The following is a 27,109-nucleotide window of genomic DNA, read 5'->3' on the forward strand; positions in this document are numbered from 1 at the left end:
CTTCCAAAAGCCTAGTTTCCCAGCTTTCAAAAAGAGGTGGGAGGTTCTAGGATGCTGCCAGAGCCAGCTTTGGGAAGGCAACGTGAAGCTCGGGGGGGGGGGGGGGGACATGTCACAAGTACTCTTGTAGCCCACTTGGTATGAAAAGTTGGACCGCCCTGATCTAGCGTATCAGAATGGATTTTCATACTATGTTTCCATTCATAAGCTGAAGTCATGTGCCTAATTGCAAGCTTCCTATATGAACATGACTAGTGGTATCTGAAAGCCATGTTCTTTGAAGTCAAAATTGCCACTGCTTTCTTATGCACATTTTTATGTATGTCTTTCTGCCCGATGGAATATTTCTTCTCATCCCTGTATGCTTATTACCCAAACAGTCCCCCTTTGTCCTGCCTTACCCTGTATCTATATGTGCATGTTTTTTAATGCTGAAACAAGGTTTTAGTTACATGTAGAGAGAAACGCAAACATGAAACTACCAACATTTGGGAATTTATTAAAGTTAAAAATATCTATATATAAAGTTTTTTCTAAAAAATGCCCTCTTTACACTATTGTCACTTTCAGATAAGACCAGATTAAATGAATGACACCTCAAAGGAGACCCATCATAAAGCAAACCAATTAACTAGCTAACAGACAACACTTTTGTCCATTATAGTGGTTCAATAAGTTAAACCCGTGGATTTTCTAAGCTTCATCTTCTACCATTCTACTCAGGGATTCATTCCAACAATGGAGAGAAAACAGAAAGGACTATTTCAAATTGTTCAAACTATGTTCATCCCTTATTGTGACTGCTTTCTCTCTCTTGCCTGGTCTGTGTGAGATGCTGTTCCATCCAGGACTGTAATGGGTTTGTTTGTGAGGGAGCTAGCAGTTGCCTGGTGGAGTCTTCTCATTTTCTTGCAAACGCCGGTACTACTTAAGATCCATGAAACGAATGTCCATGATGAGCAGAAAGTTCTTGGGCAACGGGCGAGGGGCTGGTGAAAGCACAGTGAAGACCTGGCGTTCAAGGTCAACTCCGGTGACTACAATGAAACCAGCCACACTTGTTTCAGAGATGTTCTCATCAGTGCCATCAGCAGTACTAACACTTAAGAGATGGTGTACCATGTCACGCCCAGGTGTAACTGGTACCAGTTTGAGTTGGTTGTCTTCCTGCGACATGCCCAGAGGCAGGCAGGAATCAGGGATAGTGGGAGCGCCCACTTTGTATATCTTGACATCAGAGAACTTCACATCAAAGGCATGTGGGTAGAAGCTTCCTCGGAAACCATAGAAATATTCGCGTATGCGGTCATCACGAAACTCCCGCCGGAAGTCCTTGGAGCGCTCGACCACTCCACCTGACTTAGGGAGCAGCACTGTCCGAACAAAGTGAGGCAAGTCCCGCTTCAGTTCATTGTAGAGGCGCTCCTGGTCCAGAACTACCACAACATCAACTTCAAAGGCAGAGGCAGCATGTACAAGTGCCTGGTACCCAGATCCCTTCACCCAGCCACAGGTATTGATGACACAGCCACTGACCGAAGCCCGGCGGTTCACCTCACAGCGCTGGTTGAATACATCGGCCAAGCGGGATGTAATCTGCAGAAAAAGATGAAGCAGCAGCATTAACCAACAGGAAACCACACAAATCTCATGGGTGAAAGTCTTATGAAATGAAGATAGCTGGCCTCTTTTAGAAGCTTCCGTCCTCGGAAATCTCCAGGTTGTTTACTAATACTGAAGTTTTAGCTTAGTCACACCCCACCCTGCTTTTCAAAAGTGAATCTGTATTACTTTTCTATAAACATATGAAGCTACTTATTCTGAGCCAGACCATTTATACAATTAGCTCATAATTGTCTACTCTGACTAGAAGCAGTTCTGCACGGCCTCAATAACTTTCCCAAGCCTGTGACCTGAGAACCTTTTAACTGTAGATGCCAGAGAAATAAGTTGGAAACTTAAGAGGCATAGCCTACCTTCCCCAACCTGCTGCCCTCCAGATATTGTTGGATTTTGATGGGAGTTAAGCTGAAATAAGCTCCATGACCAATTCACTGTGTATGCAAAAGACTAAAGCCTGCTGTTTTAAAGAGAAGTTTCCAGATCAGCCAAGCAGCATCATATGTTTATTCAGCGCAGATGTTGTCTTCATTAATGTTTTCTTCAATAATGAAATACTCAGAGTGGTTTTTAAATATTTGCCTTCATCAGAGACAGATCAAGTCAAACATATTAACAAGATCCTTCCTAAACTGTCCTGCCTTACACAATTTACTTCTTAAACCAGTAAAACCAGCATGTCTTGTGCTAATGTCTTTGTGTAAAGGATAATGATCTGGAGTTTCATTGGTGTGGTTTTTAAGGATTTGCCTTAATCAGAGACAGGTCTGTTATCCAAGTCAAATATATTAACAAGACTCTCCCTAAACTTGTCTTATACAATTTACTCCTTAGATAAGTAAAACCAGCATATTTTAGTTTATTGCCTTGTATAAAAGATAAGGATCTGAAGAGTTATCGACCATTAACAGCCTAGTCCTATGAAGAGTTGCAGGTGCCTATGCCTGTTCAAATAAAAAGGCTTAGGCAGCCCTACATCTACATGTTGGTCTCCAAATTAATGACAGTTGGAATATAACAGCATGCTGAAGCAGATTAACAAGGTTCATGATAATAATTTATTGACTAGCCATCTCTTGTTTGTCCTCCAGCATAACATAGTCAAAGGTGAAAATGGAAATTCAATTTCTAACTATCATCCCTATTCTCAGTTTGATAAGGATATAAAAAACCTAGCCCAGCCCAGCTCCATGAGACTAGGATGCATGCAAAGGATCACCATATCACATACTATTTCAAATATGCTGCTTACCTTGTTATAGAGTTTGATGTTAGTGCCAGGTGTGGTGGACCCAAAGTGATAGACCAGAGGGGCCTGAACCGAGAAGCCTTCTTCAACATCTGCAGGCCGCTCAATATAGAGTGCCCCCATGGTGCCTGGGATAGAGATTGAGCCCTGCCCTACATCCAGCTCCACAAAAGTGGGCCGGCGCCCTAGGCGCACAGCATAATTCAGCAGCAGACGGCAGACTGTTGACTTTCCTACATCTGTGGGGCCCACCACCATGACACGAGGTCCCCGTTCATCCTCACGCTCAGCCTGCCACCGCATCTGTTCCAGGGCTGTATGGGTGTTGAGGTACAGCAGCATGGGAGTGTCCTTGGAGACGTAGGCTACTTCAGTCCGACCAGTTAGCTGTACTGAACAGCCATGCCAGGTGAAGACAGCCACTTTGGCACCAGCATCAAAGGTGAATTTCTTGTTGCGTGTCAGTTCCGTTCCAAAGACCTCAGCCATGCCTGTCAGAAGCTCTAGTTGGACCATTTGTGAAGCTTCAACCTCAAAGCGGAGCTCAGTCTCCCTCTCCAACTCAAACTTGGCCACCAGTTTCTTTTCATCTCCAGCTTCCTCTGCCATCTTGTTTCCTTTGCAACTGCTATGGATACAAAAAAAGGTATTAATTAAACCAACTCATGTTTTAAAAATGAAACATCTACTCTTGTTAGAAAGCTTGCAAAAGTACTGAGGTATCTTTCCTCTCCTGGTGTCCCATTTTACATAACATGTTAAGTTGGACAAAAATGCCCCCTTTTATATATGCATTTTTCAAAGGGTGGACACCTTGCTTTCCTGTTTATTCTCTAACCTAAATATGTTTCTGGTTAGGCAGGAAGTTTCCCCAGGTGGTCCAGGGAGTCTGAGGGTTTGCCGTTGCGGGGGGACTGCTTATTATCAGTGGCCTAAACGATCTGGATGGGCTTGTTAAACTATACATTGAATTGTAAAGATCACAGTTGCACACTCAAATCTCAGCTTAATCAGCCAAGATATGCACAACTTTCAGACACCTGCACACATCCCCTACGCACTATGCTTTGTGTGAATGAACAAACAAACAAGCCAAGAAACTGCAGTTAGCCACAGCTTCCGTTCACATACAAACCAGGAGCAACAGTGAATTACTTCCATATAATCCAGGATCTGGAAGCCAACTTTAAACCATAGCTTTATATTCTGGCTTTAGAAGCCATTGGCAGCAACGATTAACCATAGCTTTATGAGCTGTTTTGCCAAAGGAGCTGCCTGAAAATACTTGAAGCTTCTGCACATCTCAGCTTAAACTGAGATATGATTGTGCAAACACAGTACAGCACAAACTTCATCCATCCCTCTTCTTTTGCTTGTGGTACATATTGTAAGCTGGATGATGTGCCACTTATAGGCTGCATGGGCTGGCTATGAATGTGTGCCTGGTGGCTCCATCTGAAGACAGTTAAGGCTCACTAGTCAGCAACCAGTTTCACTGGAGGATCCTTCTGAAGAGAGGGTGGAGGGGAGCAGGCCAGTGCTCCCATACCACAGCAGAGTCTCAGCAAGACTTCTAGTGGCAACCTTTCCCCCCACATGCTTAACTACTGAATTGGCATTGTACAGAGGGGGGAGGAGATCGATCCTGGGGCTGAATGTTGCTGATCTGTCATTTTGATCCATCTGGAACAGTTTCGTTTCCATAGAAGCGAAACCGTTCTAGATTTAACCAACAGCCAAAGATTAGGAACTATCCATATGTCGTTGACACTGGGCGACACACTGTTCCCCATTGGGGTTTCAACCCCCACCCCGTTTCGAGTGTTGACAACCGCGCAGCTATCGCCGCGTTTCAGTGCCTGCCCGGCAGCACAGAGGGGAAGGGGCCTAGGGCGAGGCGACGGGCAAGACTCTTCCCCACGAAGAGGCAGTTGCGCTCCTGCCTTCGCGAAGGCTGCACGTCTCCATGGAAACCGACCCGAGGCCTTGAGGAGCTGAGGAAAGTCACCCACCTACTGAATCCACAGGGATCCAACCACACGAGTCCCGGATCGGGCCAGGCAACGGAAGTGTCGGTTGTCCTGGAAGTGACGGCCGCAGCGATTGTGTGATGTACGCATGCCCCTGAGCCGCCTCCGCCTCCTTCAATTACCTGACGGGGAAGTGGTTGGTGTTCGCGCGGCCCGCTGGGAAATGTAGTTTCTGACCCCCATTTTTAACCCTTTGTTGTTCAGCTGCTAAATACAAACAAACAACCGCGGAAGCACGTTTCCTACTCTATAGTGTAGGGTTATTTTCTTCTCACCACCTCAGATCAAAAACACTCATCTGAAAAATTTCACTCTCCGTGGTTCTGAAAAAAGAGAAAGAAAGAAAGAGAAAGAGAGAGAGAGAGAGATTAAACCCATGCAGCCATGAATAATTTCTGCTTCTCATCTTTTGACAGAAAAAGGCATAGCATGGTCTTTGATTATTTGCTTACAAATTCACCAAACATCCACCCAAAGAAAAACAAGGCAGCACACTAACGATTTATTGTGGAATAAACTTCCTTTGACCAGAGACTATAAAAGCGTATGCCACAAAAGGTCTCATGAAATTCAGGTTTCCCCCGGATTCTCTTTTACTATTTGTTTACTTAGAAAAATACACAATGTTGGGTATCAAAGCCAGTACTAAGTCTTCCCAAAATAGTCTGTTTTGTTTTAAGGGTTCAACTGATGAACTTCCAAGTTCTTACTACTCAGACAGATTGTACCTGCTGCTTGCTACTCTGCACTGAGTCAGTTGTGGTGTAACTGCCCACCCCTGCAAATCTCCAGTCATACCATTACAAAGTTCTCCTTCCCGCTAGCATTGTTCAGTAGCTAAATGTGCTTTACTGGGTTGAGCAGCAGCTTAGAGGCAATGAAGTTGCAAGGATGTCACTTATGGAAGAATCCTATACATGTCTATACAGAAGTAAGTCCCATTGATTTCAATGGACCCTACTCAAGGCAAGTGGCTATGCGATTCCTGCCTTCGTCTGCCTTGCTGCCCTGAACAGGTCCACCCAACAGGATATTTTATGCTTCCTCCATTTGCATCTTTTAAAATGTCAGTTCTAAATTAGGGGAAATGTTCATAATATTTTATTATTAAACCACAACTGTGTTACATAGCTTTTTTGGGGGGGTCATGTTGCTCCATTCTTCAGTTGCAGCTACGGAAGGTACCCTTCTCACTCCACTTAGTTACTGACTGAAGCAGAAACAACAGCAAGGGTAGGTGGGGGGCTTTTTGGAAGTGGTCCCCAGACTGTGGAACTTTCTCCTCTTGCAGCTCTTTAGCCTCCAACCTGCAAACCTTTCAGTGGGTTTAAAAAGCCCATTTATTTCAGAATTGTTCTCTCCTAAATAAAGCCTTCATTGTTAGTGGGGGGGGCAGAAGCAGGGGGGAACTACCCATTTTAAAATAATTCTTCACATTTGCAGGAAATTTACATTGCTGTTTTGTTTCAACTGGTCTACCTTTTCAAGTATTTGCTAACACTGCTGCTGTTGCTGGGTTTTTGGATTGCTGTATGTATTGTGTTTTTATGACATTGTGAACCACCTTGAATGGGCTGTGCCAAAAAAGTGGCAAAGGGCCTATAAATAGTATTATAAATAAAAGGGACCCTAGGTGTCAGGCTAAGTTTGAAGGAGATCAAAGAGGCAGCAGAAGGTAGGGAGAAAAAAGATTAAGCAAAAATGAGAAAGGAAACGAAGTATAAGTCAATATAATCAATTCCTTTGGTACAGCCCATATTCATCTTCAGCAAGAATAGAGTCATCTTCAGAACGCTATTACCATGACAGTGATCTTGGTTCCTTTTTATTTGAAGGACATAACAAGATACAGCTTCCAGATGCTTCTGTACCAAACATGATTGGATCAAGTCTGTTGAAGTCAGTAGCACAACCAAGAATGATGTTCTGAGCATCAGACCACTGATTTAACTGTAAACATCACTGTTAATCAAAAAAAGACTTTTCTCCCGTTTGTGGTTTGTTAAAGGTGGCTTATTAACCACAGAAGACCCAAACAGTTTTTATACTACTATTTGAGTGTTAAAATGAGAAGGAAAGAATGAGATGTCTGCAACTTACGAAAATGACATAGTACTTTGGTGGAAACTGAAGTACAAAGGATCAGGGAGTGCTGTAATTCTAGAACAGCAAGAACAGCCTGTTTGTTTGTTTTATTAGGGCCCTACTTGCATGACTTTCATTCAGCTTGCGGCAACTTAGGTTTTGATCCATCAATCGGGGCTTTTAGCCCCGGAAGCAATTGCAGCTCCTCAAGGCAAACATAAATAGACAAAACAGTTTAGCATGCAACCTTCCTAAGGGAGATGAACTGGGTGACTGTGGAAGTCCTTAAAACAAACATTGATGCATTGATGCAGCACCTGCTTGCTGAAGAACTCAAGAATTCAAAAGCTTGCACATTTTTAAGCCGGCAGAAGCTGATCTATCATATCAGATAGGTGTGCCTCCAACCTGTACCTTCAGCCTGCGTGGTGTATGCTTCCACGGAAGGCGGCTAGTGTTTCTTAGTCTCTATAGCACCAGCAGGACGTGTTTGGTCTTCCTGCTGCTGCTTAGTAACAGACTAAATGGATGCTACTCCTCGTCGACAGAACTGGACGCCCAAACTCCTCTTGGAGTTAATGGCCCCACATTGATCCCAAGGCCAAATTCGTCTGGCAACCACGTTGCGGGGAGGGGGAGGGGATGATGAGGTTGTCAACCTATTCGTTAGGGGATGCCAAGTGGGGTGCGGGATAGCGAAGAGAAAGTCTAAGCAATGGCAGAGCCTGTCAAGGTTGAAGCGCGTTGAGAGATCTGGGCCTTTGCGTTTCGGGGTGTCGCCAGGATCCTGGAAGCCCTAAAGTGAGTGGCTAGATGTTTTGGGGGCTGGGGTGATGGTGGAGAAGTGCACCGGAGAATGATATTGCAGATTTGCAGCCCGTGACCCTGAGCTGCGTCTCTCGCCTCTCTCCCTGCGTCAGAGTTTGCCACGGGCGCGCAACGTGGGATTTATCACCTGCGCGTCCTTCTCCCTCCCCACCGCCATCCTTGTCGCCGGAGCCACCCCAGCAGCGCCCCCGCTTGCCCGGCTCCCTGGTCGCCAGCTGCCCGTTCCGCCGATCTCTCCACCCCAGCGTGCCCATTGCGCCTTGCATCCCTGCTGCGGTGGTGCTGGTGGCCCCTGCTTATCCTCTCCCTCTCTGATCCGTGTCTCCGGCCCCTCTCTGACGTAGCAGCAGGCTGAGAGCGGGGAGGGGGGGGGAAGGAAGAGAGTCGAGGAGGAGGGAGGGAGGGATGGATGACTCACAATGTTATGATGCGGTTCCACAACACACAGCCACATTCGTCTACCGACGAAGCACAAAAGCAGCCCTTCGGCGGCCCTGAAGCTGCGCTCGCCTGGACGCGACCCCTCGCCGCTCGGCAGCAGGAGCAGGAGCAGACACGGACAGGCAGCTCCTCGCCGCCGCCGCACACGCGCCCGGGCGCAGGCTTCAAGGTGAGCAGCGCGGAGGGCAAAGGCGGCGGAGGCGGAGGCGCCGCCGCTGCAGCTGAAACTTTGCCTCCCTCGCTCGCGGGGCTCTTGGGGAGTTGCACGTTTCGCCTCCACCTCCGGGCCGCGCCGAGAGAGCCCGATCCCCGCTCCCCCCCCACCTCCGGCCAAGTCCCTCTGGGAACTTCGCGACGCCAAATCCGCCTTTATTTTCCTTCCGCGCAGGCAGCCACGTGAGTCAGACTCTGCGGTGATTAACGCCTCGAGTCCCCCCCCCCGCACGCCCCCGACACCTGGACTCCTCCCACTTCACTTCTTTTTCCTACCCCTGATTTCTCCCTTCTTCCCCCCGCCCTTCTAGGAGAGACGAAGTGGACGGGTGAAGTGCGAAAAGCAAGGTAAGAAAGCAGCGCGCAGGGCTTTCTGCTGGGACGCTTCTCGCGCGGCATTGCTCTGGACCCGGGCTGCTTTTTGGGGGGAGCTGGAGTTGCGCGCGGCGTTGCTGCTGCTGCTGCAGGACGGATTGGGAAGCGCTAATGGCCCATGCCCGCACGGTGGACAAATGCATGAGGCTGCTACTGGGGCTTCCGAAAGTCAGCTTTTTGCGGGGGGTTGTAATGCCGCTTTGCTGTCGACAGGGGGAGCCCCCGAGAGTCGCTGTCAGAACGGGGGCGGACGGGAGGAGGCTTTGAATGAACACGCATGGAAATGACGTCGAGGCCCCGGTAGAGGGCCCTGTTGCAGCCACAATAAAAGGCCCGTGACAAGGGTGGGTCGGAAAAAGGAATGTTTTCCGAGGCAGCTGCTCGTGGCGGGGGTCGTTTAGTGCAAGGGGCAGCGGGGTACATCACCAGAGGGTTGGGTTTAGGCAATGCAACGTTGCTGACCTCTTTTCTCAAAGGTTGCTCAGAGGCCTTAGGGCACTCTGCATATTTCAGAATGTTTTCCAACGTTGCCAGAGTCATTGGTTATGTGACATGCTGTGTAATAGCAACATCTACAATTGGAAGGCTGTAGCTCAGAGGGAGGACAGCTGCTTTGCATGCAGAAGGCGCCAGGTAAAATCTCTGCATAGGTCTATGACAGCCCCCTTCCTGAAGCCCTGTACCCAGTTAGCGTAGGCAACATTGAGCTGGAAGGGACGATGGCCTGACTCGATATAAGGCAGTGTTGTGTGTTCATATGAATAAGAGCAAAAGCAGAAAAGCTGTTTCTTAATCAGATGGGCCTTTCAGATCATGGGCGTTGCGAAACCCAAGACTCTGATTCTGTGCAGGCTTAACTGGGAGCAAATCATACCATACTCAGTGGGATTTATTTCTGAGTAAACATACGTAGGCTTGAGCTGCACGGATACAATTATGCTTAAAGCAAAAGCATAATGAAACCCTGGCCTTAACCTACAATTAGCTGACCAGGTTACGAAAGTTGTGAGGATAAGCTGAACATGTTGTTCAAGGCACCTGAGTTGTGTGCCTGTTTGTGTAAACAATGAGAACAATAGGCTGAACCAGGGATTTGAATCGGGCAGACCCCAAACCACTTAGCACAAATTACAGTGGTACCTCGGGTACTTAATTCGTTCTGGAGGTCCGTTCTTAACCTGAAACTGTTCTTAACCTGAGGTACCACCGGAGCACGACTTCTGTTCTCATCCTGAAGCAAAGTTCTTAACCTGAAGCACTATTTCTGGGTTAGTGGAGTCTTTAACCTGAAGCATATGTAACATGAGGTACCACTGTACTACAGTCCTGTCTCTCTTCGAGTTCCCTCTTGAACCTGGTAAAAACCAGGCTGATTTCCTCCCCCCCCCCCCGGTTTTCATTGCCTTTTTATAGAGGTGGGTGGAGGATTCTAATTACCGAACTGTCTGAATGTGGAGCAAGGGCCCAGTGGTAATTATTCCAGACGGATGAATCCACTGAGCTTTCTATCTGCTCAAATACACATTCCATGCTGTGCAGTGCAGGACATGCCATAACTTCCACCTCCAGAAGAGGCCCAGATCACCTCCTCCTGGGTCTGACACACGCACAGTAGGCTTCTCCCAGGGCTGATAATTGCTTGCCGTTGTCTCTCTGCAGGTGACTCCGCTTTCGGTCTGGTTCTCATCTGGGGGGGCCCTGGCAGTGCAGCCCCCCCAAACTTCACTTTTCTGAAACACGGCTCTAGCCAACCTGCTTCGCTGTTTCACTTGCGACCGCCTGTGCGGGGGCTGCACAGCGCCGGCTCCCCCCCCTCGACAGGGCATTGCTCTTCAGCCTGTCATGCCCAGCTGTGAGCCAGCACCACCCGCCGCCTGCCTCCCTACCAAGACCTTCCGCAGCTACCTGCCCCGGTGCCATCGAACGTACAGCTGTGTTCACTGCCGGGCACATCTGGCCAAGCACGATGAGCTCATCTCCAAGGTATGTGCATCCCTGGGACATGGCAGCAAGTTTAGCTATACCGCTGTTATTTATCTGTGGTCTTCCTGGATCTCTGGCATTGTGTGACCCCCCAAAGCAGTGCCACCCCAGGGCCCAACTAGGACACTTACTAAAAGATGGCACCCTATTGGTGGGATACCTTGCTAGCAATACGCATCGGTCTGTCCAGGAACAGACCTGATCTTTATCGTATCTGGGGATTTTTGCCTTGAAGCAAAGCAGTTGGGTTTGTGGGGGGAGTGGGTCAAAGAGCCTTTCAAGGGAGAGGGTCGTAACTCCTATACTTTATTTCCACAGTCTTTCCAGGGAAGTCATGGTCGCGCCTATCTTTTCAATTCTGTGTGAGTCTCCTACTGCAATTGGTTTTATTTGGTGTGGGTGGGGATGCGGGGGAGATTGGAAGAAGCAGAGCAGAGGCAGAGGGAGAGAGGTGGTTTCATTTCACACCGGAAGAATGTAGAGCACTGTTACATCTCATCTGTTCCATTAGAAGGAGGGAAATATAGAGTGATGCTGCTAGGGTGGGGTGTGTTAGGGTTACATTTGAGTATTTCCAGGGGGAGGTCTTATATATGATGGCATTGATCCATCATATCTCACTCAGCATTCCATACTACGTAGGCATTCTGATAATCTGAGCTTGACATACTGAGCTCTGGAACTCAAGAGGAACAAAGCAACATTACCTCTGAATATGTGGCCCTCGGCACCCACTACCTGGGGCTTGGGATAAGGGCATCAGCCAGCAAGGATGACTTCTAGCTAGCATTACACCTGAGCCATTCTCTTTTTAGAAATGAAGCACATCTAATAGAAATTAAATAGTGCGTAATTTCTGTCTTATTGTAGTCTTTGTTCCCAAAGTCTCATGGTCAGTCCTTAATTCAGCGCTGGATTCCTCCCTACATCATCCTGCTGAACTTAATGGTAGCACCACCAGACCTTGCACTGGAACTCCCCACATCTTGCTTTGTGTCCTTGCGGCTCTCTTTCTTGGGTGCTGGCTCAACCATCCACAGAATGTTGCACTCTTGACCTTCAGGCATGATCTACCCTTGATTCTGAATTGCTGGCAATGAGAACTCTCTTCCCTCTGATCTAACAATCAATCAGAATCTCTACAAAGTGTTTCTTATTTATGTTGTTTCCTTCAGGATGAACCCTTCGTTCCCCTGCTCTTTTGACGACTCTTGCTGAATGCATCTGCAAAGGCCAATGTATGAGTAATCTCCTGTCTCGCTACATAGAGATGTGCCAGAGGATTGCTGGTCATCCTTCAGACTTCTCTAATATATGCGAAATATAGCTCATAGTGCAGAAGGCTCTCTCTAGGTGCCTCCCTGTGTGCCATGGTTTTGACAGTGAAGAAAAGCACATAGTTTTTCCTTCTCTTCATTTCTAATTGGCCTTTGGCAGGGAGAAGGCCTAGTTCCAGGGCAGACCGACTGAGTCATACAGATCTAGCATTCCTCTGTCATACTTGTTGAACCTAGCCAAGCAAACTGTTGTTTTGGAGTGGCAAATTCTTTCTGCCTGAGAAGTAGATGCTCTTTTCTCAGTGGTAGGAACCTGTGGGATTTGCAAAAGCAAGGACCTGCTGGGCCAGTTCTGCGGGGAATGGCAAATAGGATGTCTTTTACAGTTTGTGGAAAGTTCCTATTGATAGTTTCATATTGGTGAATTGACCATCGTCTGTCAGCTGGCGCATTTCATAAGCGAGTGATGATTCGGTGGCTTTTTTTTCCGGTAGCATTTTGGTTTTGCCCTTACTTGGGCAAACGTGAATGGAACAGTTCATCTAAACAAATGTTATAGAATAGCTTTTATTCCAGCTGTGAAACTGGGTTTATCGCCCTTTTGGATGCCAGCCCCAAAAAGAGACAAGGAACACAGTTATGGTGCCTTACACCTCACTGGAGAGTTAGTCTGAAGTAATTGATGGGAGGCCAAATCTTAGTATAAGGGTAAGATCTGAATTTCTTTCCCTCTGCCCCAGAGCCCCCTGATTCCACATCTTAGAAGAATTTAACTTTTCTTTCAATGTAGATCGGTTTGAAATCATGAGGGGGAAGCCCATGTCTTTTGACGGTCCTTGGCTCCAGTAACTCAAGTCTGGCTGCCTCCTGCTTCCACCAGGTTGATCTAACATTGGCTAGGATAAGAACATGACCTAAAGACATAAGAAGAGCCCTGCTGGATCAGGCCAGTGGCCCATCGAGTCCAGCATCCTGTTCTCACAGCGGCCAACCAAATGCCTTTGGGAAGCCTGCAAGCAGGACATGAGGATTTTCTATATAGTAAGAGATTCTTATGACGAGCTGAAGAACCTTATATTTAGGAGATGATATTTGTACTTTCCAGGGCAAATGAAAATGACACTTCCTGAGTTATTCTAGGTTCCTCGTTGTTTCTAGGCCCCTAGTTTAGCAGGGGAGCCTGTTGTTTTGTTTCTTTTCCCCTGCTGCTGGATTGGAGAGCATATTTTTAAACATTAAACCTTTGGAACTTCCTATGGCTCTCAAGTTGTCATAGGCCGAACACCCCATGTTTCAGCTGACAGAACAGCAAGCTTTTAAGACAAACTCCTAAGACAATTGTTCAGCTGGCTGCGGTAGCCTCTGTGTTACAGCTAAGCATGTACCATCAAGCCTGGGACGAGGCAGAGATATCGTGCCTTGAGTAAAGATCAAACACAACTGTCAGAGCTTTCTCTTCCCAGGGACCATTGTGGAATTGGAATGGTTCTTCCACTACAATGTGAATGTGTCCCAGTCACACTGGGCATTTCTCCTCATGGCCACAGGAGGCCGCTGTGGGATTGAATTCAGAACTCTTCTCTTGTTTTCAGTGCCCCATCTTGGTTCCTAGATGATGAATAAGCTGGCTTTTCTTTTCTTTTTTGAGACAAACGGTAAAGGCATGAGGAAGTGATTTATTTGTTTAATTTAAAAAGCTTATATCCTGCTCTTTCCCACCAGGTGGATTAAAAAGTGGCTCACAATGTAAACTTATTAAAACCACATCAAATGTGATTATATTTTAAACTGCCATATAAAAACAGCAAGTTTATACACTAGTATAAAAGAACCACATGTATGGGAACAGCATTAAACACATTATCAAGCTGAAAACACTCAGCCAAAATCCTTCTTAAACGGCTTAGGTTTCAGTCAGACGCCTGAACGAATATAATGTTGGGGTATGACTGTTCTTAAATCTATTTATTTTTAAAGCTTAGGCAATGTGACACTTCTGCATCCTAAGAAAATAGGTGCTTAATAGGTTTTTATCTGGAAACAGGAACTGCTGAGATGTGGTTTCTCATAACCAATTGTGTAAGTCATGTTTCAGTTGCTGAGAACTTTCCATGAACCAATCACATGAAAAAAGTAGTGGTGGGGCTTGAAATCCTTTCTTCTCCTCCTCCTCCTCCTCCTCCTCCTATTTTCTTTTATCTGTCTGTCTGTCTGTCTGTCTGTGCGTGTGTATGTGTGAGCAAATGCACAAGTGTTAGGACAAACATAGTTCCTCACACCCTCTTTGCGTAGCGTTTGTGGTAAACTCCCTGTAAGGTAGAACAGAGCAGGGTGGAACTCTGAGAAGGATAAAACGAGATAGTGCCTTCTAATTTCTTTGACTGCAGGGTTAATGTGGGCTGTGGTCCGGCCGAACAGCGCCTCTTGCTCACCGGCCTCCATTCAGTCGCTGACATTTTCTGCGAAAGCTGCAAGACAACACTGGGCTGGAAATATGTGAGTACTGAATACTGCTAGCTTACAAGTCTAGACAATAAATCCCCTTTCAAAACAGGATTCTTGCAAGCAACCTTGTTGGAAAGAGTCAAAATGAGGCAGCTGTGGAGAACCTGTCTCTGACTCTGCCCAATTGAGGAGAAGGGCCAGGCTGACCCTCTGCCGTACATGTGGGCAACAAGGTCCTTGTCAAAGCCTTATTATTTATTTATTTATTTACTTACTTACCGCCTTTATCTTCCAAGGATCTTAAGGTGGTGTACATGGGTCTCCTCTCCATGCCACCCTCACAACAACCCTGTGAGGTAGATTAGGCTAAGCGATGGTGACATGGCTTAGTGGGGATTTGAACCCTGCTCTCCCCGGTCCTGTCAAACCATTACACCACACTGGCCCTGAGAAACCATGGCACTTAGAAATGTCAGCCTCCAGCTGTCAGGCCACACTAGTAGAAACTCTTGATTCCTACTTCCCCTGTTGTAATTGTGGGTGGTTTTTTGTTCACACACCCCTTTTTAGAGCAACTTTTGTGTTTAGGGTGGTGCATATTCTATGGAGTTTGTGTGTGTGTTTTTAGGCAGATGTCTGAAGCAAATGGGGTTAATTCTCCCAATCTCCTCATTTGCCAGGAACAAGCCTTCGAGACCAGCCAGAAGTACAAAGAAGGGAAGTACATTATTGAGATGTCACATATGGTGAAGGACAACGGCTGGGACTGAGGGGGACTCTGGGCGCACACCCTCCTGCGTAGCATGCCTTGCCTTTTCCCAACCCCACACCCACAGCTGGCATCCCGGCACAACCAACCCGCCCCACCCCCCACCCCCACCCCTCCTGCATAGCATCACCCGTGGGAGTGGAGATACCAGGACCCTTCTCCCAAACCTCTTGTACTTTCTAAGAATGCTGGATTCGCAGAGTGGAGGACCCCACCCCTGCCCTTACGGCAGAAGGGGAAGCTCAGAGGGTTCAGGGGACAGTGCTGGGGGGGTTGGATTGGATTCCACGTGATCTATATGCTGCGCTCCCCACCTGCTGACAGCGCCTTTCAGGCGGAGCAAGCGGTGGCATCTGGAACCGCACGCAGGTTTTGCACTTTTGCAGTCCGTTGCGTAGGACAGAAGCAGTCCTTCCTGGAACAGGACAGAAAGGGCTGTGGGCACAGGGCAAGCTCTTGAGGAGATGCCATGGCTTAGCGGCAAGTGTTGCATGAAGGAGGTTCTAGGTTCAATCTCTGGCATCTCCAGTTTTTTTTTTAAAGAACCTCACGGAACGGCTAGAACAGGCCCTGGATAACTGCTGCCAATCAACATTGACCAGGTTGAGCTAGAAGGGCCAAGAGGGTCTGAGTCAGGAAAAGGCAGCTTTTTATGCTCTTCTCCTTTCTTGGGAGAAATAAAAATTGCGTTTGACAGCCTACCAGTGTTGGGGAGAGGAAATCCCTCTCAAACAGGAAACAAAGGGATCCTAGAGGCGGGGGGGAAGAGCAGCCCCTCTCCACATGGAGCCATGGTAGTTCACAACCCCTTTCACCCCTCCTGTTCCCTGACACTGCCGTGGTGTTTCCCCCCCCAATGTCTACTCTATGGAGTCTATTTCTTTTGTTTTGGGTCGCCGTGTGCTTGTGATCCTTGGGCACCATGGCTCCCCCACATCCCCCCACCCCACATGAAGACAGGATGGGGGGCAGGTGGGGGTAAAGCCTCAGCACTGTCACCAGCGCAGGAATTTTTTTTGTATAATAAAGGTGTTTTATATTTAAAAAACAAACAAAATCAAAAAGAGCCATGCTGCTAATGGCTTCTCTTTTCCTGCTTCCTTGCGCAGCTGCAGCCCAAAGCTAGCAGTTATATTCACAAGGATTAAGCTTGCTGGCCAAACGTCCCAAGAGGACTTCTCTAAAACAAGAGCGGCTGATTGCTTGAACTTGGAAAGCCCACTATGCTTCTTTTTCTTTTAAAATAACCAAACATCGGCACCATTGGGATGAGCATCGGGAAACCCACATATACAAAAAAATACAAGCCACAAAGTTTCTCCCCATTTGAAAACTTAACAGAACTGTATGTGCAAAATTACCATATTCTAGGAAGTCACTGCCCATGTCTTCCTTTCCACATCTAGAATGAGTCAGAGCTTTCTTTCCCACAAATTTTAAAATTTACCAGCAATTCAGCAACTTTGAGAACACAGGAGGCACCCAGTTAAAGAAGCGGTAACATTTATTAGGCAATAGGCTGCTGTAACGCCTCGGAAAGAGAACAGTCAAAGGTGATTTGCAAGAAAGCAACAACCCTTCAGCTTCCACTCGGATGCCAAACCATGTTGGCTGTGAACAGCTGATGCTGAACAGCCCCATATATATTTGGGGTGGATGGGAGCACTTCAGCTGTCACAGGAGCTATGTTTTGCTGCTGCTGGGCACTATCCGTTTTCTCAGTTACACCTTCCTTTTGCCCCACATAGCAAGGCTCCATGCCTATCCCCTGAATATTGCCAGTAATGGACGTATAGAGGCTTCATGCTGCTGTGGCCACCCACCCAATGCCCTTTTTACATTGCACTGCTTACGTTGGGCTCAGACAGTAGCACAATGTGAAAAGAGCCTTGGACAGGGGCCATGCCCAGTGCCTCAGGAGGCTCTTCGCACATTCTTTCCCTCTCTCCGAATTCCTATGCGGAAACAAGAGAACCACCTTCTCACCTCACCCAAGACAAGGGGGATTCATTTTAACTCTTTATCAGTTTGCTTTCTTTGGGGTGCCCTCTGGGCTGCTGTAGTGCCCAAATAATTTCAACCGTCCTCTCTGGTCTTCATTCAGCAGGAACATCCAGTGTTTCTAGAAGGTGATTCAGAAGGTCTACCTAGAGAGGGAGGGGAATAAAAGTAGATGGAATAACTTCTTTCTACAGCTGAACTGCTCTCTGTCACTGCACCCACCAGCTCCACATCTGCACTGAGAAGGCTATTCACTAAGTGTGAACTGGAATGGCAGAAGATTAAGGAAATGTCTGTTCTTGTTAGAAGACGGCTAAAAAACTCCCTACTTGCCACATCAGAAAAGTCTTTATTCTAGTGCAAGTATGGTGTCTCATTGGCGTAGCCACTGAACAAACAGCTAGATCCAGAAAGTTGGATTCAGCTCTTATCTCTCCCCACAAATGCCTCTGTCTTAGTATTCTTTTAATTCCAACCTGAGATTTGTGGGTTGTTGTTTTAGTTCTACAGAGGGATAATACTTTGCATCAAGATGGGAGTATAAGAAATAAGCCACCTTAAAAATAATAATTATTAGATACTAGGATGGTAGGATTCTTAGGGATGCAGGTGACACTGTGGTCTAAACCACTGAGCCTCTTGGGCTTGCCAGTTGGAAGGTTGGCTGTTTGAATTCGCTCAACGGTGGTAAGCTCCCTGGTGAGCTCCCATTGCTGTGTCCTAGCTTCTGCCAACCTAGTCGTTCGAAAGCACACCAGTGCAAGTAGATAAATAGGTACCGCTGCAGTGGGAAGGTAAACAGCTTTTCCATGCACTCTCACACTCATCACAGTGTCCTGTTGCACCAGAAGCGGTTTAGTCATGCTGGCCACATGACTGTGGACAAACGCCGGCTCCCTCGGCCTGAAAGCAAGATGAGTGCTGCACCCCATGGTCGCCTTTGATTGGATTTAACCATCCAGGGGTCCTTTACCTTTTAAAACCTTTTAATAGAATTCATGTGTTCACATTTCTGGGTATGGATTCAAACCTGTACCGCTCATCTCTTACTTTTGGCCCTACATACAATCTCATATACAAATACTGAAGATCTGGGATTCTCCATTTCCATCATGCCCTTGGAAGATTGAGACAAATGGAGAAAAAGTAGCTTTACACTCCAAATCATCTAGTAGGCAGCAGAGTCAGGGATAAGCAACGTTAGGTTTCCTGACTCCCTGTCTGTTACTGTAGCTATCAGCTAATCCTCATTAATATTCAATACACAGAAGTCATTTTTCCATTAACAACAAGTATGTGTCTCTGCGCCAACCAAATGCACATATTCCAATCTAGTGGTCTGGTGTATATGACAAGAGTGTGATTTACGTGTGAACTACTATATGCGCCACAATATATGCTGAATGGTTGATACAGGTTATCACCATGCAGAATTTTGTGTGTGTTATGTCCAACGAGCAGCATATAAAGGCTTTACCATAGCTCTACAAATATATGCAACAAAGTCCTCTGACAGTCTCTCCTGCAACTGTTGCCAGATGCAGACAGACAACTGCTGCATGACTGGTTTGGCTGTGGTCTGTAAGGCTTGAGGGCTGAAGCATTCACTTGACCTGATCTCTTGATCCTATGGAATTCACTATGGATGCTATAAATATCACCATGGGCCTCCAGCAGGAACTTTGGGTGGAATTGTTTTCACGTAACAACCAGAAGCTCTGTTGCGGCAAACAGGGTTGAAAGTACAGGGTAAAATACATGCTCTACCCAGAGGAACTCAAAGCAAATAGATAATAAGGGGCAGAATGGCAAACAGGTGCAGGTGTGGAAGGTTTATTTTCCAAAGCTATGAGTGCTGTCAGTCAAGGCTGGGAGTCTCACCCCACTGCCTTAACCACATCCCATGCTAATCACACCACAAGACCTTGGAATTTGATTCATGTGAACACTAGGTTAAAAAAAAAGTTGTAACCCAAGGCAAAACTCTGTCCCCCAGAACCAAAACCTTGCTATCCAATATGGATATGCCTATGGAGACCTCTGAAAGAGAACCAGCAAACAGCTCACCAGTAAAAATTAATGCAGATGTATTTATAACAAAGTGCCTAAGTGGTTTGGCTGGGAATTGTGCCATAAATGAAATGGAGAGGCCGACTGATTGTTTTGTGACGTGGGCTGGTGGGAAAGGGTGCCCTTATTTTTCACCAACAGGTCATTCACCTACCAGTAGTGCTGAACCTTGCAACTAGAGATGAAGCAATTGGAATTTTTGGGAAATGACAACATGCTTCTGGAGCAAAGGGAGCAGAGAAGAGGCTTTCAAGTGAAAGAACTAGATAAGTGAGCTGCACCACAGATATAATCTCTCCTCTCTCATAAGTCTCCCACTCCCTACCCATATAGGCTTTTATATTCTGCACCAGGGGTGGGGGAGTTATGCCCTCTGGAAGTTGCTGGACTACAACTTCCATCAATGCCAGCCAGCATGGCCAACGGTCAGGGACGATGGAAGTTGTACACCTCTTCTTCTACACACAGGGATCTTTGCTGGATCCCGACTTTTTGTTGCAGTTAGTCTGCATGGCTTTCTTGGCTGCACAAATTCAGTGGCAGATAGCTGCAGTGATCTAACAAAGATAGTGTAGGCAAACCTCTCCTACAATGCAGTTCAGTTCAGACTGTATTATATTGGTTGAGGCCATTAAATATATATCTAATCACTGAACCTTTTAAAGAGGGGAACCGTATGTTTGACAGATAGTGGTTGTATGTTTAATCATTGCTAACTTCTAAAAATAATAGAGACAAGGGCAACCCAAGGCATTAACAATCCGCAAAACCTTGGAAGACAAAAATACCAAACTTGGCTTCATATAAAAGTCAAAAAAGTGTAAAAGCAAACATAAATGTAATTAACAAAATCAAGATGATCCAGAGGAATGAAATGGAAGTACGCATGACCTTGACAGAGACAATTTCTTAACTGAACTCAAGCATGTTTTCTGATAAATTAAGGTAAGTAGTTTACTGGGTGGACGCCTCCAAGGATTCACAAGCGTGCAAGTTTTGTTGGAACTACAAGAAAATATTGCTGCAATGTGACTGAGCTCAGGAGCAAGGAAACTGCTTGTGAACGCATTTGAAACTGCCCATTTAGCCAAGAACTTTGCCCTTTTCACAAACAAACAAAACCAGCCTCTAGTATACAATATAGAGGACAAATAGTTAAAGACCACTGAAACACGTCCCCAGAACTCCGATCAGCTTTCCCCCAAAGTTATAGTGCTGTAAACAGAAAAGGTAACACAGGGACCTTCTAGAGTTGTTCCCTGAGATTACATATATGGGTTGTACCATAAGGACATCACATCACTTTTGAATAAGACAGTTTAAATTGTAGTTACTTCATGTGACCCCGGAAGAAATATTTCGTCGTGGTTTTTGTTTGTTTTAAAAAACAAGACTGGTTCAAGTTTATTACACCCAGCAACAGAACGGATTGAGTGACACATGTAACTAGAATATATTTTAAAATGTTTTTAGAAGAGCACTGGAATCTAAAATTCTGACTAGGTGTAAAGACACAAAATTCAATGATGCTTCCATGTCCAAACTTGAGTGTTAGGAGCCAGTATACAGAGTGGAGGCAGTTTGTCAATTCACACTGATGCTTGTTCCAACTACCGCACAATTGCACTCATTTCACACGCTAGCAAGGTTATGCTTAAAATTCTACAAGGAAGGCTCAAGCAGTATGTGGATCGAGAACTCCCAGAAGTGCAAGCTGGATTTAGAAGAGGCAGAGGAACCAGAGACCAAATTGCAAACATGCGCTGGATTATGGAGAAAGCTAGAGAGTTCCAGAAAGACATCTACTTCTGCTTCATTGACTATGCAAAAGCCTTTGACTGTGTCGACCACAGCAAACTATGGCAAGTTCTTAAAGAAATGGGAGTGCCTGATCACCTCATCTGTCTCCTGAGAAATCTCTATGTGGGACAAGAAGCTACAGTTAGAACTGGATATGGAACAACTGATTGGTTCAAAATTGGGAAAGGAGTACAACAAGGCTGTATTTTATCTCCCTGCTTATTTAATTTATATGCAGAATACATCATGCGAAAGGCTGGGCTGGATGAATCCCAAGCTGGAATTAAGATTGCCGGAAGAAAGTGAGGAGGAATTAAAGAACCTTTTAATGAGGGTGAAAGAGGAGAGCGCAAAATATGGTCTGAAGCTCAACATCAAAAAAACGAAGATCATGGCCACTGGTCCCATCACCTCCTGGCAAATAGAAGGGGAAGAAATGGAGGCAGTGAGAGATTTTACTTTCTTGGGCTCCATGATCACTGCAGATGGTGACAACAGCCACGAAATTAAAAGACGCCTGCTTCTTGGGAGAAGGGCAATGACAGGCCTAGATAGCATCTTGAGAAGTAGAGACGTCACCTTGACAACAAAGGTCCGTATAGTTAAAGCCATGGTTTTCCCAGTAGTGATGTATGGAAGTGAGAGCTGGACCATAAAGAAGGCTGATCGCCGAAGAATTGATGCTTTTGAATTATGGCGCTGGAGGAGACTCTTGAGAGTCCCATGGACTGCAAGAAGATCAAACGCATCCATTCTTAAGGAAATCAGCCCTGAGTGCTCACTGGAAGGACAGATCGTGAAGCTGAGGCTCCAGTACTTTGGCCACCTCATGAGAAGACTCCCTGGAGAAGACACTGATGCTGGGAAAGATGGAGGGCACAAAGAGAAGGGGGCGACGAAGAGTCGGACACGACTAAACGACTAAACAACAACAAGAAGTGAAAGAATGTTGGTGGGCTGTATCAATTTATGCACATTTAAGGCCTTAGTATTTGGTGGCAGAGCAATCTATTGTCTCTTCCAGTCTGTGCAGGATGCTCTGATTTTTCTCACACACTCAGGTGGTCCGATCAGAGTTTATGGAACGGTCACTCCAATACAACTGCCCCATACCAGGAAGCAATGTTGTAATCCCAACCCTTGTTACCTGGGAGTAAGCCCCATTGAATTCAATAGGACACGCTTCTGAATAGACATGGTTAGGCTTGCACTGTAAGCGATCACCAGATCGGGGAGAACAATGGGAGTTTCAAACACTGCTAAGAGGTACCTCGCCTTGAAGCTCCCACCCTACTCCACTCCAACTACTTAGAAATGTAGTATCTTAGTACTCTATATAGGCTATCAGAACATGAAATCTAATGGAGAACAAAGATTTCCAAACAGGCTATGTAAAAAAATTGCTGCCTTCACCCCTGAAAAAAAAATCAAATTGTTGGCATAAAGATGCTTACAGTATTATGTTATTGTTTCTAGATAGGGTTACTACCTACTTGAAATAAAAATGTTAGTCCCTGGGCAGGCCCAGTGTTTTCCAGGACTCAGCAGTTACCAGGGGGTATCTATCCACCCAAGATGCACAGCTCCAGAAACAAGCAAACTGAGGAGGGGGGAAAAAACACCCTGATGTTTCCTGGTTTTTCTGACAATTACTTGAAGCAAAATAAAAATTGGCCAAGTCAGTTCCTCTTCTCCCCCCTACCCCATTGGGCTGGCAACCAAATTTGTATATAGTCTAGTCTTGCTAGCAATACTTATTTAGCAAATTGCTTACTCTCTCAACTTTAATTCTCACTTTATGCAAAAACATGATCCTCAGGGTCCCTTCCAATTCGGATTCTATGATTCTATCCCTTCCTCTGTTTAAATTGCAAACCCCTTCGGGAAGCTGCTGCTTTATTATGTATGAACCGACTCTGCATTAATGATGGCTGTGTACCACCTAGTTCAGGCTTCCTCAGCCTTGGCCCTCCAGATGTTTTGAGACTACAATTCCCATCATCCCTGACCACTGGTCCTGCTAGCTAGGGATCATGGGAGTTGTAGGCCAAAAACATCTGGAGGGCCGAGGTTGAGAAAGCCTGACCTAGTTTAAAGGAACTGTAATGATGGGAACTGCAGGTCTGACTTAATACGGTTTAACATTGGCAGCATACCATAAACATATACCTTGGTCAAACTGCACCCAAAGCAAGGATGAATTGCTTAGGTCAGGGATAACTCACACAAATATTTCTTAGGTCTTTTTCTCAATCTGTACAACATATATATATTGTCTGCACTGATTGCGCTCGTCCATTGCCAACATACCAGCCATTTGAAATTGCCTTTAGCCACGCTGTGAGTAGATGCTTCTGCCACAGATGTGCATAAAACCCAGCAGCCTCTGCTAAAGCTGAAAAATAAACCCCAACAAGTAACCTTGCATGTTTCCCCTTAAACGGGAAACTATTCCCCAGGAGGCAGCAGTGCTATCCTAATGAACATCACTTTCCCCCGGACAATGCAAACATAGGGAGCTTATTTATATCAGATCAGTCTATGGGTCCATCTAGCTCAATATTGTCTACCCTGACTGGCAGTGGCTTTCCAGGGTTGCAGACAGGGATCTTCCCAGCCATGCCTGGAAATGCAGGGGGTTGAATCTGGGACCTTCTGCACGCAAAGCAGATCCTCTACTACAGAGCTACGCCCATTACATGTGCTTGGTTTTTGCATAGGCTTGGATCTCCAGTGGGCAAAAATGTAAACAGAGTCACCGGGCTGGAAAAGTCCTCTAGATATTGGGAGCTTGAGGTCTTTAGAATCCCTCTTTTACAGACACCCTAGGCAGCCTTCCTCCTCAGACTTGCTGGTTGCTGAGCTACAAAAGTGTGGCCAATGAGGACATGCAAGCTCCTCTCAACTCAAACCCCAATGTGCATATGTCCTAGTTTGGGGGGATCCAAATATGAACTGAGAAGAACACAGAACTTTTTGTACACGTGATACAGGGTCGCCGCCCCCCAAAGAGCACACTCAAAGCACCTTTTGCGTTTCCTGTAAAACATCCATAACCATGGTGGCTGGAATTGTGGTGTCTACATAAAACCCTTCCAGCTTTTTCTACCCGTCATTCACATTCACAAAGGAGCGCAAGCCCTGAGAGGAAAAAGGGGGTCCGAGATACCTTCGTGTCACATTTTGGGGGGGACGGACGGGCCAGGGAGAAGGGGTGCCTGCAATCCGGGACTACACTTGAAGACCTGCAAAAGCTCGGGGGGGGGGCTCGCTCTTCCGGACTCTCTGATTCCCACGGGACCCCTCTTTCCTGGGCCCAGGACACGGGAGAGAGTGGCCCCCCGAGGGATTTTGGGGGACTCTCGCCTCCTGCTTTTTTCACCAGCCAAGGGTTGGCCGGAGAAAGCCTTGACCCGCCCTGCCCTCCTTCACGCCACTCCCGGAGAAGCCTCGCTTGAGTGGAACTGGCGGGGGGCTGGAAGGACAGGGGCGGGGAAGGCAGGTTAAAGTCTCGGAAGGTCGCCGCCCTCCGTTCCCCGGGGGTCTCTAGCAGCACTCCGGGCGGGGCCCCATCCAGCCTTCGCCCCTCTCCACAGAGCCGCCACACGAAAACACCCGCGAGCCCCCGCGCTTCAGACTCGGAGCTTGTGCGAGGGGCGCCGGAGGAGGGGAGGGGGCCCCCCTCGCGAGCCATCGGACGCCTTTACCCTTTCAGCAGCTCTCGGGCTTCTCCTCGTCTCTCGCCTCCCCCAGTGGCAGAGGTGGAAACTTGCGGGGAGTTTCCTCCCCCTTTCCCCCGGGCATGGAAGTGGAAGGCGCTCAAAGCAGCAGCTCCCGCTTCTCCTCTCCGCATTCCCTTCCGTCCATCTTGAATACTTGAGATTCTTGAATGGAGCGTGTGGGGGATCCGCGCCGTGCGGCTCCCATTGGCTGCCCGTTAACCCTTTGGAGAGGGGCTTCGCCTTCTCATTGGACGCGGTCCCGTCCCCCCCCCCGCCCACGCGCCGCCGCCCCCCACCCCTCGCGCGCGCGCCCCCGGCAAATAGGGATTCTGCTACAACCTTTCGATCTGTTGTTGCAGCTTGTTTGTTTCGGTGGTCGGTGCGTCAAAGTTCGTTCAGAAGCAGAGGCGCCCGAGGGGATCGTTGTTAGAACAGCAATAACAACAACTACTACTACTACTGCTACTACTACAACTACAACTACAACTGCAACAAAGATAACAACTACAACAACAGTACCCTGCCCATTTGACTGGCTTGCCCATCTGACTATACTTGTATAACTAAGTTGTATAGTTATTCATCTCCACTTCAGAGAAGGCCCTCTGCATGGTTCCTTGTAACTTCACTTCTCGCAGTGAGGGAACTGCCAAAAAGCCATCAGAACTAGATCTCAGGGTCTGGGCTGAACGATGGGGGTCAGGGGTGCCAACTTGAATGAAATGGGGGGGGCAGGTAAACCCCTCCCCTCATAATCGATTACAAGAAGCAGTGCACACACACCATTTGAATGGCAATGTCCATCAACTTGGGCAGCTCCCACAAATATTTTATGGGGGGGCGAAGGGACTTTGGCTCCTAGGAGTTGGCTCCAATGACGGGGGTGGAGACACAGAAGCAGTGAAATGGGGCGTCTTGCCTAGTTTACACGAGATGGGGATGAGGAAGCAGGAACCCACTCTTCCCTTGACTCCTGGTACCAAGAAGGTGGGTGGGGTGGGGTGAAAGCAGGAGCTACTGTCTGAAAAGGGTCGTGAAAATGTTGGCCTTTGCATGCTTCATTTTGGCTCTGCATCCGCAGCAAAATGCCCTGGGCTGCAACTGCTCTCAGCGCTGGCATGCAGCTTATGTGCACTTTTGGGGGCGTTTTTGTGCTGTCGTTCTGCCTTCCCTGGATGGTGACAACCCAGCAGATGGTGCTAGTGCCAATAGACATGTCAGTTTTGTTCTGACAATGGCCCGGTTTCAAAGCTGCATTCACACCTGTGGAGGAAAAATTGCCCCCACATCCTTTCCCCTGAAGCTTTGAGATCACATGGGTGGAAGCAACTTTCAGCAAGGTAGCTGGGATGGTGAGTCCTGTCCTCCAGCAACAACTGGAAGGCTACAGGTGAGTCACCCCTGGTATCCAAGAACACACATCGTCTCTTAAGAGAACCAGGGAACTCCCCACAATGCATAGTTTTGCCCTTAGGCACTTTTATCAAATCCTTCACCCCAAGTGACCACAAATTAAAGGAATGCAGAGGAAACAAGTTGCAGACAGAACACGGGTGAGAAAGTCCTCACAGCCTGTGTTGACATCTTGTGTATCTCCATTAGTAGGGCATTTCCTAAGAAAGGCAATAGTCTCGACATAACGATTGGGACATTTTGTATTCACTTACACCCTGCACATCTGTGAGACAAAGACTGTTCAGGTTTTCTGAATAAGTACCTATTTTCTACATTTATTTGCATATTTTCCCAAAGCATCGTCATAATTTTTTTTCATTGAAGTATGTCGGTTTGTACATCCATTGTTTTTATTTACGGATATGGTAAAGGTAAAGGACCCCTGGATGGTTAAGTCCAGTCAAAGGCGACAACCCGCGTCTTTTATAACAGGAAGTTATGCCAGCCAGTCATGGGCACTGTTAAAGAATGGTTTGGGTGGCAAATCTAAAAAAATGTAGTATGAACACTGGCAACTGGGAAACATTGGCCTGTGAGCACTCCAATTGGAGAACAGCCTTGACCAAAGGTGTCAAAGGTTTTGAAGATGCTTCAAAGGTTTTGAAGACGCTCAAACTCAGGACAAAAGGGAGAAACATGCTAAGAGGAAGGCACACTGGGCAAACCCTCACCATGATCAACTCCCACCTGGAAACCTATGTCCCCACTGTGGTTAGACTTGTGGATCCAGAATTGGCCTCTACAGT

General features: G+C 46.9%; 3 protein-coding genes and 1 long non-coding RNA gene across 13 annotated transcripts in view; 2 read left to right on the forward strand and 2 right to left on the reverse strand.

Moving 5' to 3' along the window:
• Nucleotides 1–27,109, forward strand: part of TIMM10 (translocase of inner mitochondrial membrane 10) — a 238,798-nt gene that overhangs the window by 121,270 nt on the left and 90,419 nt on the right. The window lies entirely within an intron of this gene.
• Nucleotides 615–8,855, reverse strand: CLP1 (cleavage factor polyribonucleotide kinase subunit 1). 6 transcript variants are annotated; one of them, XM_053398189.1, is made up of 4 exons: nucleotides 8,743–8,855; nucleotides 5,146–5,222; nucleotides 2,873–3,497; nucleotides 615–1,596 (listed from the first exon to the last, which is right to left on the reverse strand). In XM_053398189.1, the coding sequence occupies exons 3-4, from the start codon at nucleotides 3,476–3,478 to the stop codon at nucleotides 925–927; spliced, it is 1,278 nt and encodes a 425-aa protein (XP_053254164.1). In that variant the 5' UTR covers nucleotides 3,479–3,497; nucleotides 5,146–5,222; nucleotides 8,743–8,855; the 3' UTR covers nucleotides 615–924. The 6 variants fall into 6 exon arrangements, with proteins under 6 accessions (XP_053254164.1, XP_053254140.1, XP_053254147.1 ...); XM_053398165.1 differs by lacking the exon at nucleotides 8,743–8,855 and adding an exon at nucleotides 8,231–8,339; XM_053398172.1 differs by lacking the exons at nucleotides 5,146–5,222; nucleotides 8,743–8,855 and adding an exon at nucleotides 5,022–5,139.
• YPEL4 (yippee like 4) lies at nucleotides 8,313–16,695 on the forward strand. 3 transcript variants are annotated; one of them, XM_053398296.1, is made up of 6 exons: nucleotides 8,313–8,422; nucleotides 8,778–8,814; nucleotides 10,501–10,824; nucleotides 11,143–11,186; nucleotides 14,489–14,597; nucleotides 15,227–16,695. In XM_053398296.1, exons 3-6 carry the CDS (start codon nucleotides 10,684–10,686, stop codon nucleotides 15,314–15,316), a joined length of 384 nt encoding a protein of 127 aa, XP_053254271.1. In that variant the 5' UTR covers nucleotides 8,313–8,422; nucleotides 8,778–8,814; nucleotides 10,501–10,683; the 3' UTR covers nucleotides 15,317–16,695. The 3 variants fall into 3 exon arrangements, with proteins under 3 accessions (XP_053254271.1, XP_053254280.1, XP_053254290.1); XM_053398305.1 differs by lacking the exon at nucleotides 8,313–8,422 and adding an exon at nucleotides 8,521–8,649; XM_053398315.1 differs by lacking the exons at nucleotides 8,313–8,422; nucleotides 8,778–8,814 and adding an exon at nucleotides 8,987–9,474.
• Nucleotides 16,802–19,827, reverse strand: LOC128418581 (uncharacterized). Its single transcript, XR_008331721.1, has 2 exons — nucleotides 18,794–19,827; nucleotides 16,802–18,299 (listed from the first exon to the last, which is right to left on the reverse strand). It is a non-coding gene; the product is annotated as an uncharacterized LOC128418581 (long non-coding RNA).

This window comes from Podarcis raffonei, chromosome 1 (genome assembly GCF_027172205.1).
Source record: "Podarcis raffonei isolate rPodRaf1 chromosome 1, rPodRaf1.pri, whole genome shotgun sequence".
Lineage (NCBI taxonomy): Eukaryota > Metazoa > Chordata > Lepidosauria > Squamata > Lacertidae > Podarcis > Podarcis raffonei.

Bases quoted from the DNA above. Each gene is read 5' to 3' on its own strand.
- CLP1 (XM_053398189.1), bottom strand. From the start codon at position 3,478: ATGGCAGAGGAAGCTGGAGATGAAAAGAAACTGGTGGCCAAGTTTGAG. The intron at 1,597-2,872 runs GTAAGCAGCATA...CTTTTTCTGCAG, and splicing joins ACATCAAACTCTATAACAAG to ATTACATCCCGCTTGGCCGA.
- YPEL4 (XM_053398296.1), top strand. From the start codon at position 10,684: ATGCCCAGCTGTGAGCCAGCACCACCCGCCGCCTGCCTCCCTACCAAG. The intron at 10,825-11,142 runs GTATGTGCATCC...TTATTTCCACAG, and splicing joins ACGATGAGCTCATCTCCAAG to TCTTTCCAGGGAAGTCATGG. The intron at 14,598-15,226 runs GTGAGTACTGAA...CTCATTTGCCAG, and splicing joins CAACACTGGGCTGGAAATAT to GAACAAGCCTTCGAGACCAG.